Source organism: Macadamia integrifolia, chromosome 3, assembly GCF_013358625.1.
Source record: "Macadamia integrifolia cultivar HAES 741 chromosome 3, SCU_Mint_v3, whole genome shotgun sequence".
NCBI lineage: Eukaryota > Viridiplantae > Streptophyta > Magnoliopsida > Proteales > Proteaceae > Macadamia > Macadamia integrifolia.
Window position 1 is genome coordinate 23,122,470 of NC_056559.1, and position 12,803 is coordinate 23,135,272.

The window sequence follows — 12,803 nt, forward strand, 5'->3', positions numbered from 1 at the left end:
TGGGGGCAAACGCCTACAAAAAGATCGCTTAGATTTAAGAAAGGGTCGCTTGGATTTATCCATGGTTTATTCCTTACCAGATTTCCATCATAACAACACTAATTCTCTCTCACTTTATCATATGCATTTTTGAAAATCTGGAGGGACTAAAGGAAATTTATGTCATTGTTCAGTTCCATTTTCTTCATAACTGTTCCCTTTTAGCATTTCAAAATTTGGGCCTAACTAAATTCATTTACAGGAAATGAGTAAGATCTAACTTCCTTTTCGATGGTAGTTTGAAAATTAACGAAATATTTTCCATTCATAGAGTTACAATTCAGCTTTAAAAATGTATCAAGCACAAGGACTAAATGAAATATTTCTCATTGGACTTCCAGACCATTCTATTCCTTCCTGTCTCAAATGTTCTCATTGAACATTCATACGTATAGAGAAATGAACAAAACATTAGATGGACTAGCCTCTGACCTAAGGTAGCATTATGGATAAACACAGTTTCCATAAGTGTTCCTCATTTACCTTCATACAGCACTAGTGACCAATAATAGTAGTTTACTAAATCTTGCTCTCTATAATTTGAGACTAGAAGAACTTTATCTCACCAGAGCATAGTTCAGCCAAGACACAACCAAGAGACCAAATGTCAATCCTCTGAACATATGGGTGGGCTAGAATAACTTCAGGAGCCCTATAGGATCGAGATTGTACATATAAGGTTAAGTTATCTGTTTCAAAGCAACTACTCCCAAGATCAATGATCTTTACTTCACTTCTGCTGTAACTTTTGATTAGAATATTCTCAGGCTTCAGATCACAATGGATAATTCCCAACCCATGCAAGTAGTCTAACGCCTCCAAACATTGTCGAGTTATGATCTGAGTGAAGCAAGAAAACCAATTATACTCCAGACATTCAAAGAAAGTGGATGACCAAATGGTTCATTTTAAGCTTATATACATAGTTGTTAAGGCATCCCGCCTGGAAACCTAGGCACCTTGTTGGTGTCATTTATGTCCAGTCCACCTCCAATGCCTTGGATTTCCTAGACGCAGTGCAACTATGTTTATAAATATTTAAAATTTTAAATTGATGATTTTGTACATCCGTGAATTTCTCAAATCAAGTTTTTAATAGGACTGTGTAGATTAAATGAGAAGAGTGATGAAATAAACCTGATAAATAGCAAATGAAAAGGGGTAAATTACAAAGAATAGCTACATAAAAATAGATACTCACTCCATCCGGCAAAGAAAGTCTAGTTTTAGGGTTTTCATTGTCCCAAAATGTTTGTCTATTATATGAAGTTTTTTGGCTTTTCTATTTTCCCTTCATTTAACCATCAAGAAATTTATTTACTGATTTGCACTCTATCATGGAGGCCAAAGCAATGGGTCATATTGGAAAAAGGGTTTGAGTTAGCCGGTAATTGATGTAAAAAATATTTTACTTAGTGAGTAGTTAATGAGTTAAGGTGTTAAAACACTCTCCTGAAAGCAGGTTTTTTCAAACAAGCCAATTTTTGTGGGACAGAGGGAGTCCTTTCATATACATCCTTATAATACACACCCCTATGGTTGACGAACCCCAAGTGCAAAACCCCATGCCAACTTCTCTGAGACATTTTAAGTGGTAGTAGTTCAAGGAACGGGTTCTTTAGTAGGAAAAATTTATAGAAAGTTTTGAAGCATTCTACAGTTGCAGGGGAAGAAAAGTAATCTTAAAATAAAAAATAAAAAAGGAGAAAAATCAAGACTCATGCATACCCTTTCCCTTCTCTTTGCAAGAAATTTCTTTATGGTATTCTTTCTTTTGCAAGATCGTTATTTCCAGAATCAACATTTTCTTGTTCCAAATTCTGGGTGCAAATATAGTAATACGTTAAAAATCATCACGATATAGAAGAAAATGATGGTATTATTTGGGGCCTCTTCAATAAGGATTTGTAAATTGTGAGGGTAGTTTGATGTCTCAATAGAACAGGGACCCCTAAAAAGTTACGTATTTTCACGAGGATACTATGTAATTTCAGTTAGTTTTTAATTTTAGTTTTTAGTAACTATTGTATTAGGAGAATATTTGATTTCCTTTTTGAGAACCTTCTATTTTGTAATTCCCTCCCCCATTAACATTATAAATAAAGAAGAGAAGACTCCTAAAAACCTAGAATGATTTTGATAAAAAAAATTAATGGTTGTTGTTATTGTCTTCTTCATGAAGAGTTGTCCTGTGTTTAATCAAAGCTGAAGCAATTGGTGTTTGATCCAATTGACTCTTTACGGCGTGAAGTCCAATAGGTCTCTTCAACTATTCTTTCTTTTCTTTTCAAAGTTAATTGCAAGGTTCTTCAAACCAGGTAAGGGATCTGAACTACTTTTGATTTCTGGTTCTGGAAATCTCAAGTTTCTCTCCGGCTGCCCTATATTGTCCTAAAGATCCAGCCAGCCGATGGCCCTATCCCATGTATTTTGAGTGTAATAGACCACTTTTATGGGTCTAAAAGGGGGGATCTAAGATTGAATTTGGGATTACTAGTTAGTTTCCATTTTCATTAGTTTCCTTTTTAGTTGAGCTTAATTTGAGTTATATTTGTTTCTTTAGGAGTCAAGTTATTAATTGAGTCAAGTCATTAGTAGTTAGTTTCCTTTTTCAACTAGTTTATAATTTTAGTTAGTTTCTAATGTTAGTTTTTAGTAACTATTGTATTAGGAGAATATTTGGTTTCCTTTTTGAAAACCTTCTATTTTATAATTCCCTCCCCCATTAACATTATAAATAAAGAAGAGAAGGCTCCTAAAAGCCTAGAATGATTTTGATAAAAAAAAAATTAATGGTTGTTGCTATTGTCTTCTTCATGAAGAGTTGTCTTGTGTTTGATCAAGGCTGAAGGAATTGGTGTTTGATCTAATTGACTCTTTGCGGCATGAAGTCCAAGAGGTCTTTTCAACTATTCTTTCTTTCTTTTCAAAATTAATTGCAAAGTTCTTCAAGCCAGGTAAGGGATCTGAACTACTTTTGATTTCGGGTTCTGGAAATCTCAAGTTTCTCTCCTGCTGCCCCAATATTGTTCTGAAGATCCAGCCAGCCGATGGCCCTCCCCTTTTGATTGATTGTTGGGTTTATTAAGATGGAGGTTTGACATTAATTTGGGACCAATCAGACCATGGGTTTGTCTGATCTAAGGTATTAAATACTTCTGGCCGATTGTGTTTTTACCCAGATTTCAGATTTGGTTTGATTTACTTGCTCCTGTGGTATTTGTTTCTAATTGTGGCTTATCTAGAACTCTATACCTGCTGCTGGTTAGTCTATTTGTTTGGAGTAATCTCTATTTTGGAAATTCCAAATTCTATGTTTGAAAATTCTAGTTTACAAGGACTGTTTGACTCTTACTTCTGGACTGTTATTTGCTGCCTAATTTTGGGTGATTATTGGTTGTTCTGTGGTTTATAAAATCCTGCAGTCTTGGGTCTGGTTTGGTTGTCAAATCCATCCCTACATTAAGGGTGAGGCGTTGGTTTGAGTTGTTGAGCTGGTCTTCAAGTTGAAAAACATCGATCTTGGATCAGGGTTGGGCCGGGCTTGGGTTGAGGCCTAAGCCTAGTCTAACCCGGCCCTGATTTTAACCCTCATTTATATAATATAATTTTAAATGGTCATTTTTTATTCTATATAATCAAATCTAGGTCATTGATTCTTATGATCAGGTGTCCTAAACATCACTTCAGAATTTTAATTTTGTAGTGATCATTTGATCTATTGGTGCTTCTTCTTTTTCTTTTTCTTTTTCATTTTTTTTTTATTTTTTAATGCATTGGACATAAATGGAAAAAACATGGTCAATCAGGGTTAGCCCAACCCTGACAAAAATCAAGGCCAGCCCGGCCCAACCCAACCCAATCAAGGTCAATTAGGGTCAAGTAGGATTGGGCCTAGGCATGAGCTCGGGAGGGTTGGGTTGGGTCAGGGTTGAGTTTTGGGGACCCAGTGTTGGGCTAGGGAAATAAGAAACTCGAACCAACCTCGCCCTGTTTCACCCCTAATGAGTTATTGCTCTCTTGTGAGGCTGCAATTGTGGTGACTCCGTTGTAGATCCTAAGTGGTGAAAACTAGGTTGGTTGATGATGATACCAAGTCAGATCCCCCTTCTTTCGTTTTTCTTCGTCCTTTTTTTTTCTGGTGCAAAACAGTCCAAGAATCTAGACAACACCACTCTCAAGAAATTGCAATTCTGAAATCAATGATCAAAAGATTCGGAATCACAATAGAAAATAGGCTTAAAGGTAGCAGCGCATAAGCGTTTGCTTCATATAAGCACCACATTTAGTTTTGACTGTTGATCTTATCTGACATAATTTGAACCATTTTTTTCCCAACTTACTTGTTATTCCAGTTTATCTTCCCAACTGGATTTTTGATCAAATCGTACTTGCGTTTCACTCTCATCTTCTCCTAGGTTTTTGATCAAATCATATTTGCGTTTCACTCTCATCTTCTCCTGGTGATGAGCTTCTCTCGGATTCATTTCCATACACAGAGATTCACAATGGAGTGCTATGGGAAAGTAGGTTGTTCAAGGAGCGGTGGATGTTAACATTGGTGCTAACCCTTCCGCTGAAGGCGGTGAAGACGATGAGGGCGTGGATGACCAGGCGGCTAAAGTTGTTGCCATGAAGAGAAACTGTAGCTACGCCTTGCGTCTTCTCCAAGAGAGGATCTCAAATTTATAGTTGTTGTGGTGTATTTTCAATCTCTGAAATCAAAGGGCCCATTTGATTTTGTTTCCAGAAATAGTTTCTCCATTTTTTTATGCTCAGAAACGGAAAAACACCCCAAAAATCGTTTGATTTTTCTGTTTCGGTTCACTTGTTTTTGGAAATATAAATAGAAATTTATGCCTATTTCTATGTCTGGAAACAAGAATGGAGAAACAAGTTCGACTTGTTTTTCTATTTCTAGAAACAAGTGGGAGTGAAAAAAGTTGTGAAAAACTCGATACTTCACTCGACCTACTCAAATCCCAACCCATTGTTGAAACTTCTCGTTATCCAAGTGCAGGGATTCCAACATGGTTGTGCGAAGCTCACAGTTTCGGATTGCCTTCATCCTTCTGAAGCTCATATCCATGAACCATACCTACAACTCCAACATCATGTCTTCACTCGTGAGTTGCATTCCTATAACGTCGTGCCTTCACTCATGTCTTGAACTCGACTACACTATTGAAAACGTTTTAGGAAACAAAAAAAATCAACAACTTTTTGCAATTCCAGAAATCATTTCTTAGCACAGAAATGGAAAAACCCGTTTCTACTATTTCTAGACACAGAAACAAGAGAAACAAAATCAAATGGGCCCAAAGTCTCAATGACCCTTTCGTCAAACCTGAAACAGAGACAGATAAAAGAGAAGGAGAAAGAAGGAGAAGAAGAGAGAGAGAATCAGTAGCTATAAAGAAGCTTTACAGGAAAGGAAAAGTTCACCCATCGCCTCCCGTCGTCTCAAATCATCTCACGTTCTTACCTGCAACTCTACTGACACTTACAGTGGTGGTTTCACCATAATGGTGGTCAAATAAGAGAGATGTGAAAAAAAAAAAGGCTTCGTACAAAACAAGGAACCTAGATGTAGAAGTAGAAAGCCCTAATAGAGGCATGAAGGCAATTGACGGCTTGGATTAGTTATCAAAAGATCAAAAATAAAAATTAAATGCGATGTTTATATGTAGCAGACGCTTAAGTGCTGCTACCACTCACCCTAAAAAATATCCAGTGCACTTGAAATTCTGGAATAAATGATCAAAATTCGGAATCACAATTAAAAAAGACCCAATGCACAAGGCTTCTACTATTGCAGGGTCAGGGAGGGGCGAATGTATCCAACTTTACCAACTGGACTCTTTTACAAGAAATCAAATCATTAGTGGGGAACTTAAATTACATCAACCTCCAACCAGATGTTGACTGTCTTGGATGAAAGTTATATTTCCAAACAACTGTTGCCCAAGGAACCTCTGGGTTTCTTTTCCTTATTTCTTCCCACGTCGAGCACACAGTGAATGATCTTGAAGGATTTAAACTCCACATGCAATGTGATGCAAATACGCACCCGTGGAGCCATCTATACCCATTTGGGTTTCCAGACGGATATGAACCGGATCCATATTTGGTTATTTAGTCTACTATGATTTTAGGAACTTTACTTTATTATTGGGTTCATATAAAATTTAGAGTCTTGGTAGAGTCGATTTGCATAGTTATGGTAGTTTCCTATTTCAATTGAGTTTCTATTTCTCTCTTTTATTTTTTTCTTAAATTGGTTGTAACCAATAGACAAATTAGATTGAAAGAATGAATTGATATTGGTTTTGGTGAAGAGCCTATAGGCTATTGGGCTAGTGTGTGTGTGATTCTCCCCCCCCCCTTCTTCTCAATCCTCTCTCTCTCTCTCTCTCTCTCTCTCTCTCTCTCTCTCTTCTCTCTCTCTCTCTCTCTCTCTCTCTCTCTCTCTCTCTTGCAACTCTAAGTTAATTTCAGAGATCCTTCCCTACCCCTTCGGGCCCTCCATCACAATGATTTTCCATATGAGGATTTTAATATGGAGGAACGGCAAATATATTTCATGAAAGTGGATGGAACAAATGGGGAACTGCCACTGATGATTATGGTCTGCAACTATAAAAGAAAGATGCTGAAAATAATTAACATCTAAACCCGGAGTCCATTTTATAGAAAAATTCTCCAATCACATGTCTTTCTTGAAGGTTTATTTTTCTTTTTCTTTTCATTTCCCACAATCCATCTCTCCTTTTGAGAAACAAAGGAATAAACTCTTTCGACTCCAGGCCAAACCAAAGAAACCTTATGGGCCTTCTTAAAGAATCTACTAAGAACAGAATCCTCATGCTATCTTCCAACATAACTTGCAAAGTATAGCTTTATTCGAATCAAGTAATTTACGGATACTAAGCGCCCCTGCAGATTTTGGCTATAAACCTCCTCCCATGTAACCAATGAAAAATTAGCATTCTCCAAATATTCCATCTATCCATCATTTTCACAAGGGATGAGGGCCACCAATAAATCGAAAAATTATGAATGAAATACTAGGTATCATTGATTATACCAGCTCTACCTTCCCAGCCACTGACAGTAATACCCTTCCAATCTGTCATATGTTGCTTAATTTTTGTCCACCAGAGGCAAAAGAAGCTCTTGCTTCACCCTCCCTTTAAAAATTTCCACACACAGCTCTGGGAATTTACAGCCCAATATCTTCGAAATCCATTGCTTATGAGCAGCAGCAGAGATGCTAACCATGAAAAGCATACTTTTCTCCAGGTTACCTCTGCCCCATTGGCAGGTTGTTGAGTTATTGTCACTTCTCTATTCTTCTCTTTTGTTTCTTAAACTTGAATTACTAAGATCTTGTCCTTTGGGTTATTTTTGTTTTCTAAATCTTATTTGGTTTACCTAGAACTCATCACAACCCAACATGGTCTTCAAAAACTTTTGGGTTCATCTATTGTGGTTTTCCCCAGAGGAGTTCCAAGGCAAAGACAGCCACAGTAATTCAGACCCAATATTACAACTAATTACAGTCTGAAAATTTCAGTCTCTCTATGGCCCTGCATTACAAATGAAAGCAACATAAATTTACAAGATTCCTGAACTTATCAGGGGATCTAAAACATAGGCCAAATAAGGTTACAGATGGATATGTGACAGCAAGAGCAATACTAGCAACTAAGTTGGGGTAATTATTCAGCAACAGATTTTGTAGCTATCTTGTTTGTCTTCTAACCTGAACCCTTGTATCTACTAATTGCTTCACCACATCCCTCATTGTTGGTCTATCACTTGGCTGTTTTTCTGTACATCTCAGAGCCAACAGGAGCACATCAACCACTTCTTTCATGACCACTGGAACAATGAGTTCTTCCATGAGACTCGGATCAGCAATTTCATCGATGGATTTTCCACTCCTCCATGTAGAACGCACCCAATTCACTATATCTGTGTCCTCCGGTAATGATGGATCTAATGCTTTCTTCCTAGTGATCAACTCAAGCAGAACAACTCCATAGCTGTACACATCCGATTCCTTGCACCTCGACGTTGTGAATGCACACTCTGTGACAATCCACAATTACTTGAAGTGGTAAGATTAACAGAAAGGCCATAATTAATAGCATACAAGTGAAAATACAGTGAAATACAAGGACAGAAAGAGTACCAGGAGCGATATATCCAATTGTGCCTGAAACTGTGACAGAATGAACGGAAGCTGGTGACCGATCCATTAGTTTTGCAATGCCAAAATCAGAGATATGAGGCTCCATTTCTGAGTCCAAAAGTATGTTCTTTGGTTTGATATCTCGATGTACAATGGAAGGATCACAGTCATGATGAAGATAAACTAATCCCTGGGCAGTTCCCTCTGCAATTCGGTAACGCACATCCCATCGGAGAACTGGAGCCAGATAGTTCTCATGGAGTACATCATGAAGGCTTCCATTCTCTAGGAACCTATACATAATAAACCCAAAGTTTTTTCCAAAGCAGAAACTTTCCAGTTTCACCAGATTGCGGTGCCTGATCTTCCCAACAGTCTCGATTTCTCTAATCATGCTTTTGTTAGCTCCTTTTTTGCCGGCAAACAGAATTTTCTTTACAGCATATATTCTTTCAGTACACATTGAAGCCTTGTAAACAATTCCATGAGCTCCTCTGCCAATAATGAATCTTTCATTCAGATCCTCAGTGACCCTCATCACTTCGTGCAATGGAAAATTGGAATTATTGCAATCATACATTTCAACTTCTGGTTTTGGCCTTCTACTCCTCAGAAGCATATAAATTAGCAAAAGAACTATTATCACACAAGATAGAAATGAACCAAGAACTATCAATATAATCTTTACATTATTAAGGCCTTTCTGATCAATTGATTTCTCATGACCACATATACTCAAATTTCTGTTGCCACTGCAAGATGAGCCAGCTCTTGTCCAGCAAGAAACACAAAGGCCAGCATTTCCTAGAAATGAGTATGGAGAGGAGTAAAGTAATTTCATCAGAGTATCCGGTATTGGCCCACTGAAAAGATTATATGATACATTCACCTCAAGTAAGGAGTCGAGTCCTTCAAGTGGTGCTAAACTTCCACTTAGATTGTTTTGAGATATATCCAATCTTTGTAGCATTTTCAACTTCTCCAACTGTGCAGGAATGGTTCCTGTCAATCCATTATCGCTTAGATTCAAGGCATAAACCAGGCTCTGCAATTGTCCAATTGATGGAGGGATGCTTCCCCCAAGAAAATTCCTTCCAATCTGTAGCTCTAAAAGCTTATCAAATTCTGAAAACCAATCTGGGATTCCACCGGTGAACTGATTTTCTTTCAGTATCAATACTGATAATTCTGTCAAGCTCCTTAAACTCAATGGAATTGAACCATTCAATGAGTTGAAACCCACATCCAGTGAATACAACTTGGTAAGATTTGAGATTTGTGTAGGCAATGGACCTTGCAAATGGTTACGAGACAAATTAAGAACCTCAAGATGCACAAGGTTCCCCAGTTCTTGAGGTATAAGACCTATCAGGTTATTTCTAGACAAATCAATTGTAGTTATATTGGTAAGGTTCTCAATGCTTGATGGAATTTCTCCAATGATGTTATTTCCCTGAATGTTCATGTATCGTAGGTGTTGGTTTCTCGCAAACTTGGGAAGTGAACCAGTAAGATTATTCTGTTGAAGAATCAACCTTCTCAAGGTCGAACAACTGCCGACATCTGAAGGTATACTACCTTCAAGTAGATTGAAGCCCAAATCCATAAATTTCAATCGCTTTCCGAAACAGAGATTTGGTGGGATTTTGCCCGAAAACTTGTTGTTTGTGAGATCCAATTGCTCTAGACTACTATTAACACCTAATCCTTCAGGTATGAGTCCAGAAAAATGGTTTTTGAACAAGGAAATATTCCTCAAGTTTCGAAGCATGGTCATCTCTAAGGGTAGTTCCCCAGTTAAACTGTTGTTATAAACAAGTATAACTGTAAGGGTTGGAATCCTCCAAATGCTCACTGGTATCTCTCCAGTCAGATAATTGCTAAACAACCTGAGTTCCTGCAAACTCTGCAACCTCCCCAATTCATTTGGAATCTCACCTTCATGTCGGTTTCTGTATGAATCAAATTCAATCAAGGAACTACAATTACCAATCTCAGGTGGTATTTTTCCAGATAATGAGTTTTGAGCAATGAAAAGAAGCCAAAGCTTAGAGAGTAAGCCAAAGGAAGATGGGATCTGACCTGTTAAACTATTACTTGCAGCTGAAAATACAGTCAAGCTACTGCAGTTGCTGATGCCTGAAGGGATTTGCCCACTCAAACTGTTGTAGGAAAGAGTCAGCTCTTTCAGTTCCTTACATTTTCCTGAACCCAAAGGAATCGAACCCATGATACTGTTCCTACTGACATCAAAATACTGAAGAAGCTCAAGATTGTTAAGACTGTGAGGCAAAACTCCAACAAACTGGTTTTTCTGGAGATACACTTCTGTCAGTTTAGAACAATTTCCGATGGAATAAGGTATGGCACCCGATAATCGATTATTATCCAACCATAGAGATGTAAGTTCAGACACGTTTCCTAAGTTCAGTGGGACTGAACCAGTGAAATTGTTGTAACTAAAATAAATCTCTGAGAGATGGGGAATCCAAAACAATGACTCTGGTATTTCTCCACTTAGTGAATTCTCAAAAAGTGATAAATACCTCAGATTCTGCAACTTTGTCAAGCTTTCTAGTATCTCCCCACTGAAACTGTTATTTGATAGATCCAAATGTTCAAGTAGACTACAATTCCCTAACTCTTTCGGGATTAAACCCGAAAGACTGTTATTGCTGATATCAATCTCTCTGAGATATCTTAACTGGCCAACCTCTGGTCCCAATTGACCTGCTATCCCATGATTGGAAATGTTCATGTAGATCACATTCTGTTTGGGGTCACAATGTATTCCATGCCAGTAACATGGAGTGGAGTCTAAGGGGTTCCAACTCGATTTGATTGAAGGAGGTACTGACCAGTTCTTGAGAAGAGAAAGCAGAGCTTCCCCATCAGAGCTCAAACCAGAGACTTTAAAATTGATAACTATGAAGAAGAAGGAAAAAGTCCTCAGAGCAGCTCCAGCACTCATCCTGAAAGCAATATAATGTCAGACTAATGGAGATTTAGAGATTCAGAGATGGGTTAATTAAGCTTGTAAAGAAGACAGTACTCTTCCTCACTTTGGATCAAAAACTGAAGAAAAGAGACATAAATCAATTGAAAAAGATGAAGATAGGAAAGGGATTAAAGTGGGTCTCTGAGTTTGTGATGTCCCAATTATTCTTTCCAGTCTGCAACTCGAATTTAAAAATCAGCTATCCTCTTTGTGCTCTCCAATACAATTTAAAATATCAGCAGGTGCTTCTTTACACTCTGCATGCAAAATATTTTAAGGATGGATTATGGCTTGTAGCTCTTGTTTCTCGTGCCTTTTTTCTGCTTGGCTTTTGTTCCTGCTTGTGGTCATTGTGGACCTGGACTACACATTGTGTAATTCTTATTTCTTTTATGGGAGTTCCCTAAAAGTCAGCGTGGTTTTACACCAGCGTGTTGACCAATGAGAGCAATAGTAGAAACATCGACAAAGGTAAAATTTCCACCCTTCACGAATGGTAAGAGTCATTTCCCCCTACTGTCTGTGAAAATATGTTAAAAGATTAAATAATGAATGTACAAGAATCATGTCTAGACATACACAGACCAACAAAATATAAAACACAAGAAATCGGAACTCCACTTATGACATTGCTGTTAATACAGAATAAGACCATAGAGAATGATATAAGGATCTACCCTCGGCATTGCCATCAACAGGAAGTTTTATCAAACCCAAGACAGATTATGTGAAAATATGGGTGAAAGATCAAAAGGTATAAAATGAGTTTGAATGCCTTGCGTCCCTTCATATTCCACATAAGTTAACATCTCAAGAATTTTTCAGAAGAAGAATTATACAAAAATGACTATCGCAGGTGGGGGAGGTCAAATCTTAAAGAGGGTTTGGAAGCCTCATAGGAGTCTTAAGTCTTGTTCCAACCATAGTTACTTAAGACCTAATTTTTTATACATGATCGTGTACATATATGGCCTTACCTTTCAACCATTGCATGGTTGGGGGTAAAAGTGTAATTATACATCCCTCTATCCAGCCCCACCCCCCCCCCTCATCCAACAGTTTGTATGTATACAGTTGTACTTAAAACTTTTTGCCAAAAAATGAAAAGAAAATCTTATTCAAGTCTATTATAAGTTTTTGTCATATTAATGAAAGCAAATCAGCTTTACTAGTAGAGAAGCAGTTGTGAATTCTATCAATAATATTACGAAAACAAGCCACACGGGGAACAAGCGTCAATGAGATTTGTTCCAAGATAAGGAGAATTCCTTATAATTTCTATGATCGAACATAACCAGGTCCTTTCGTTAGAAGGAACATTTCTGTAAAAGAAAAGGGCCCTCTCTTGTCAAGATTGGTGTGTTGATCGTCAAAGTTAACTCGACATAAGATAAAAGTATCATCTACAAACAATAAGTGAGAGATTTCATGGGCATTTTGGGCAACTTCAATTCTTTTAAAGAGATTGAGATCACTATAGGTCATCAAAAGCCTGGATACTTTTTTTTTTTTCTCTATGAAGATAAATTCTATCATTTCACATGTATATTTGAAAAATATGTAAAAACA

At 37.5% G+C, this 12,803-nt stretch overlaps 1 protein-coding gene across 1 annotated transcript; it reads right to left on the bottom strand.

Annotated features, from left to right (window-relative positions):
- Positions 1-7,533: 7,533 nt before the first annotated feature.
- Positions 7,534-11,275, bottom strand: LOC122072686 (receptor-like protein kinase). Its single transcript, XM_042637072.1, has 2 exons — positions 8,237-11,275; positions 7,534-8,133 (listed from the first exon to the last, which is right to left on the bottom strand). Exons 1-2 carry the CDS (start codon positions 11,205-11,207, stop codon positions 7,784-7,786), a joined length of 3,321 nt encoding a protein of 1,106 aa, XP_042493006.1. The 5' UTR covers positions 11,208-11,275; the 3' UTR covers positions 7,534-7,783.
- Positions 11,276-12,803: the final 1,528 nt, after the last annotated feature.

What these genes read in the sequence shown, in the direction of transcription:
- LOC122072686 (XM_042637072.1), bottom strand. Translation starts at nt 11,207, where the DNA reads ATGAGTGCTGGAGCTGCTCTGAGGACTTTTTCCTTCTTCTTCATAGTT. An exon ending in AATTGGATATATCGCTCCTG is followed by an intron (nt 8,134 to 8,236) that starts GTACTCTTTCTG and finishes GGATTGTCACAG; the next exon opens with AGTGTGCATTCACAACGTCG.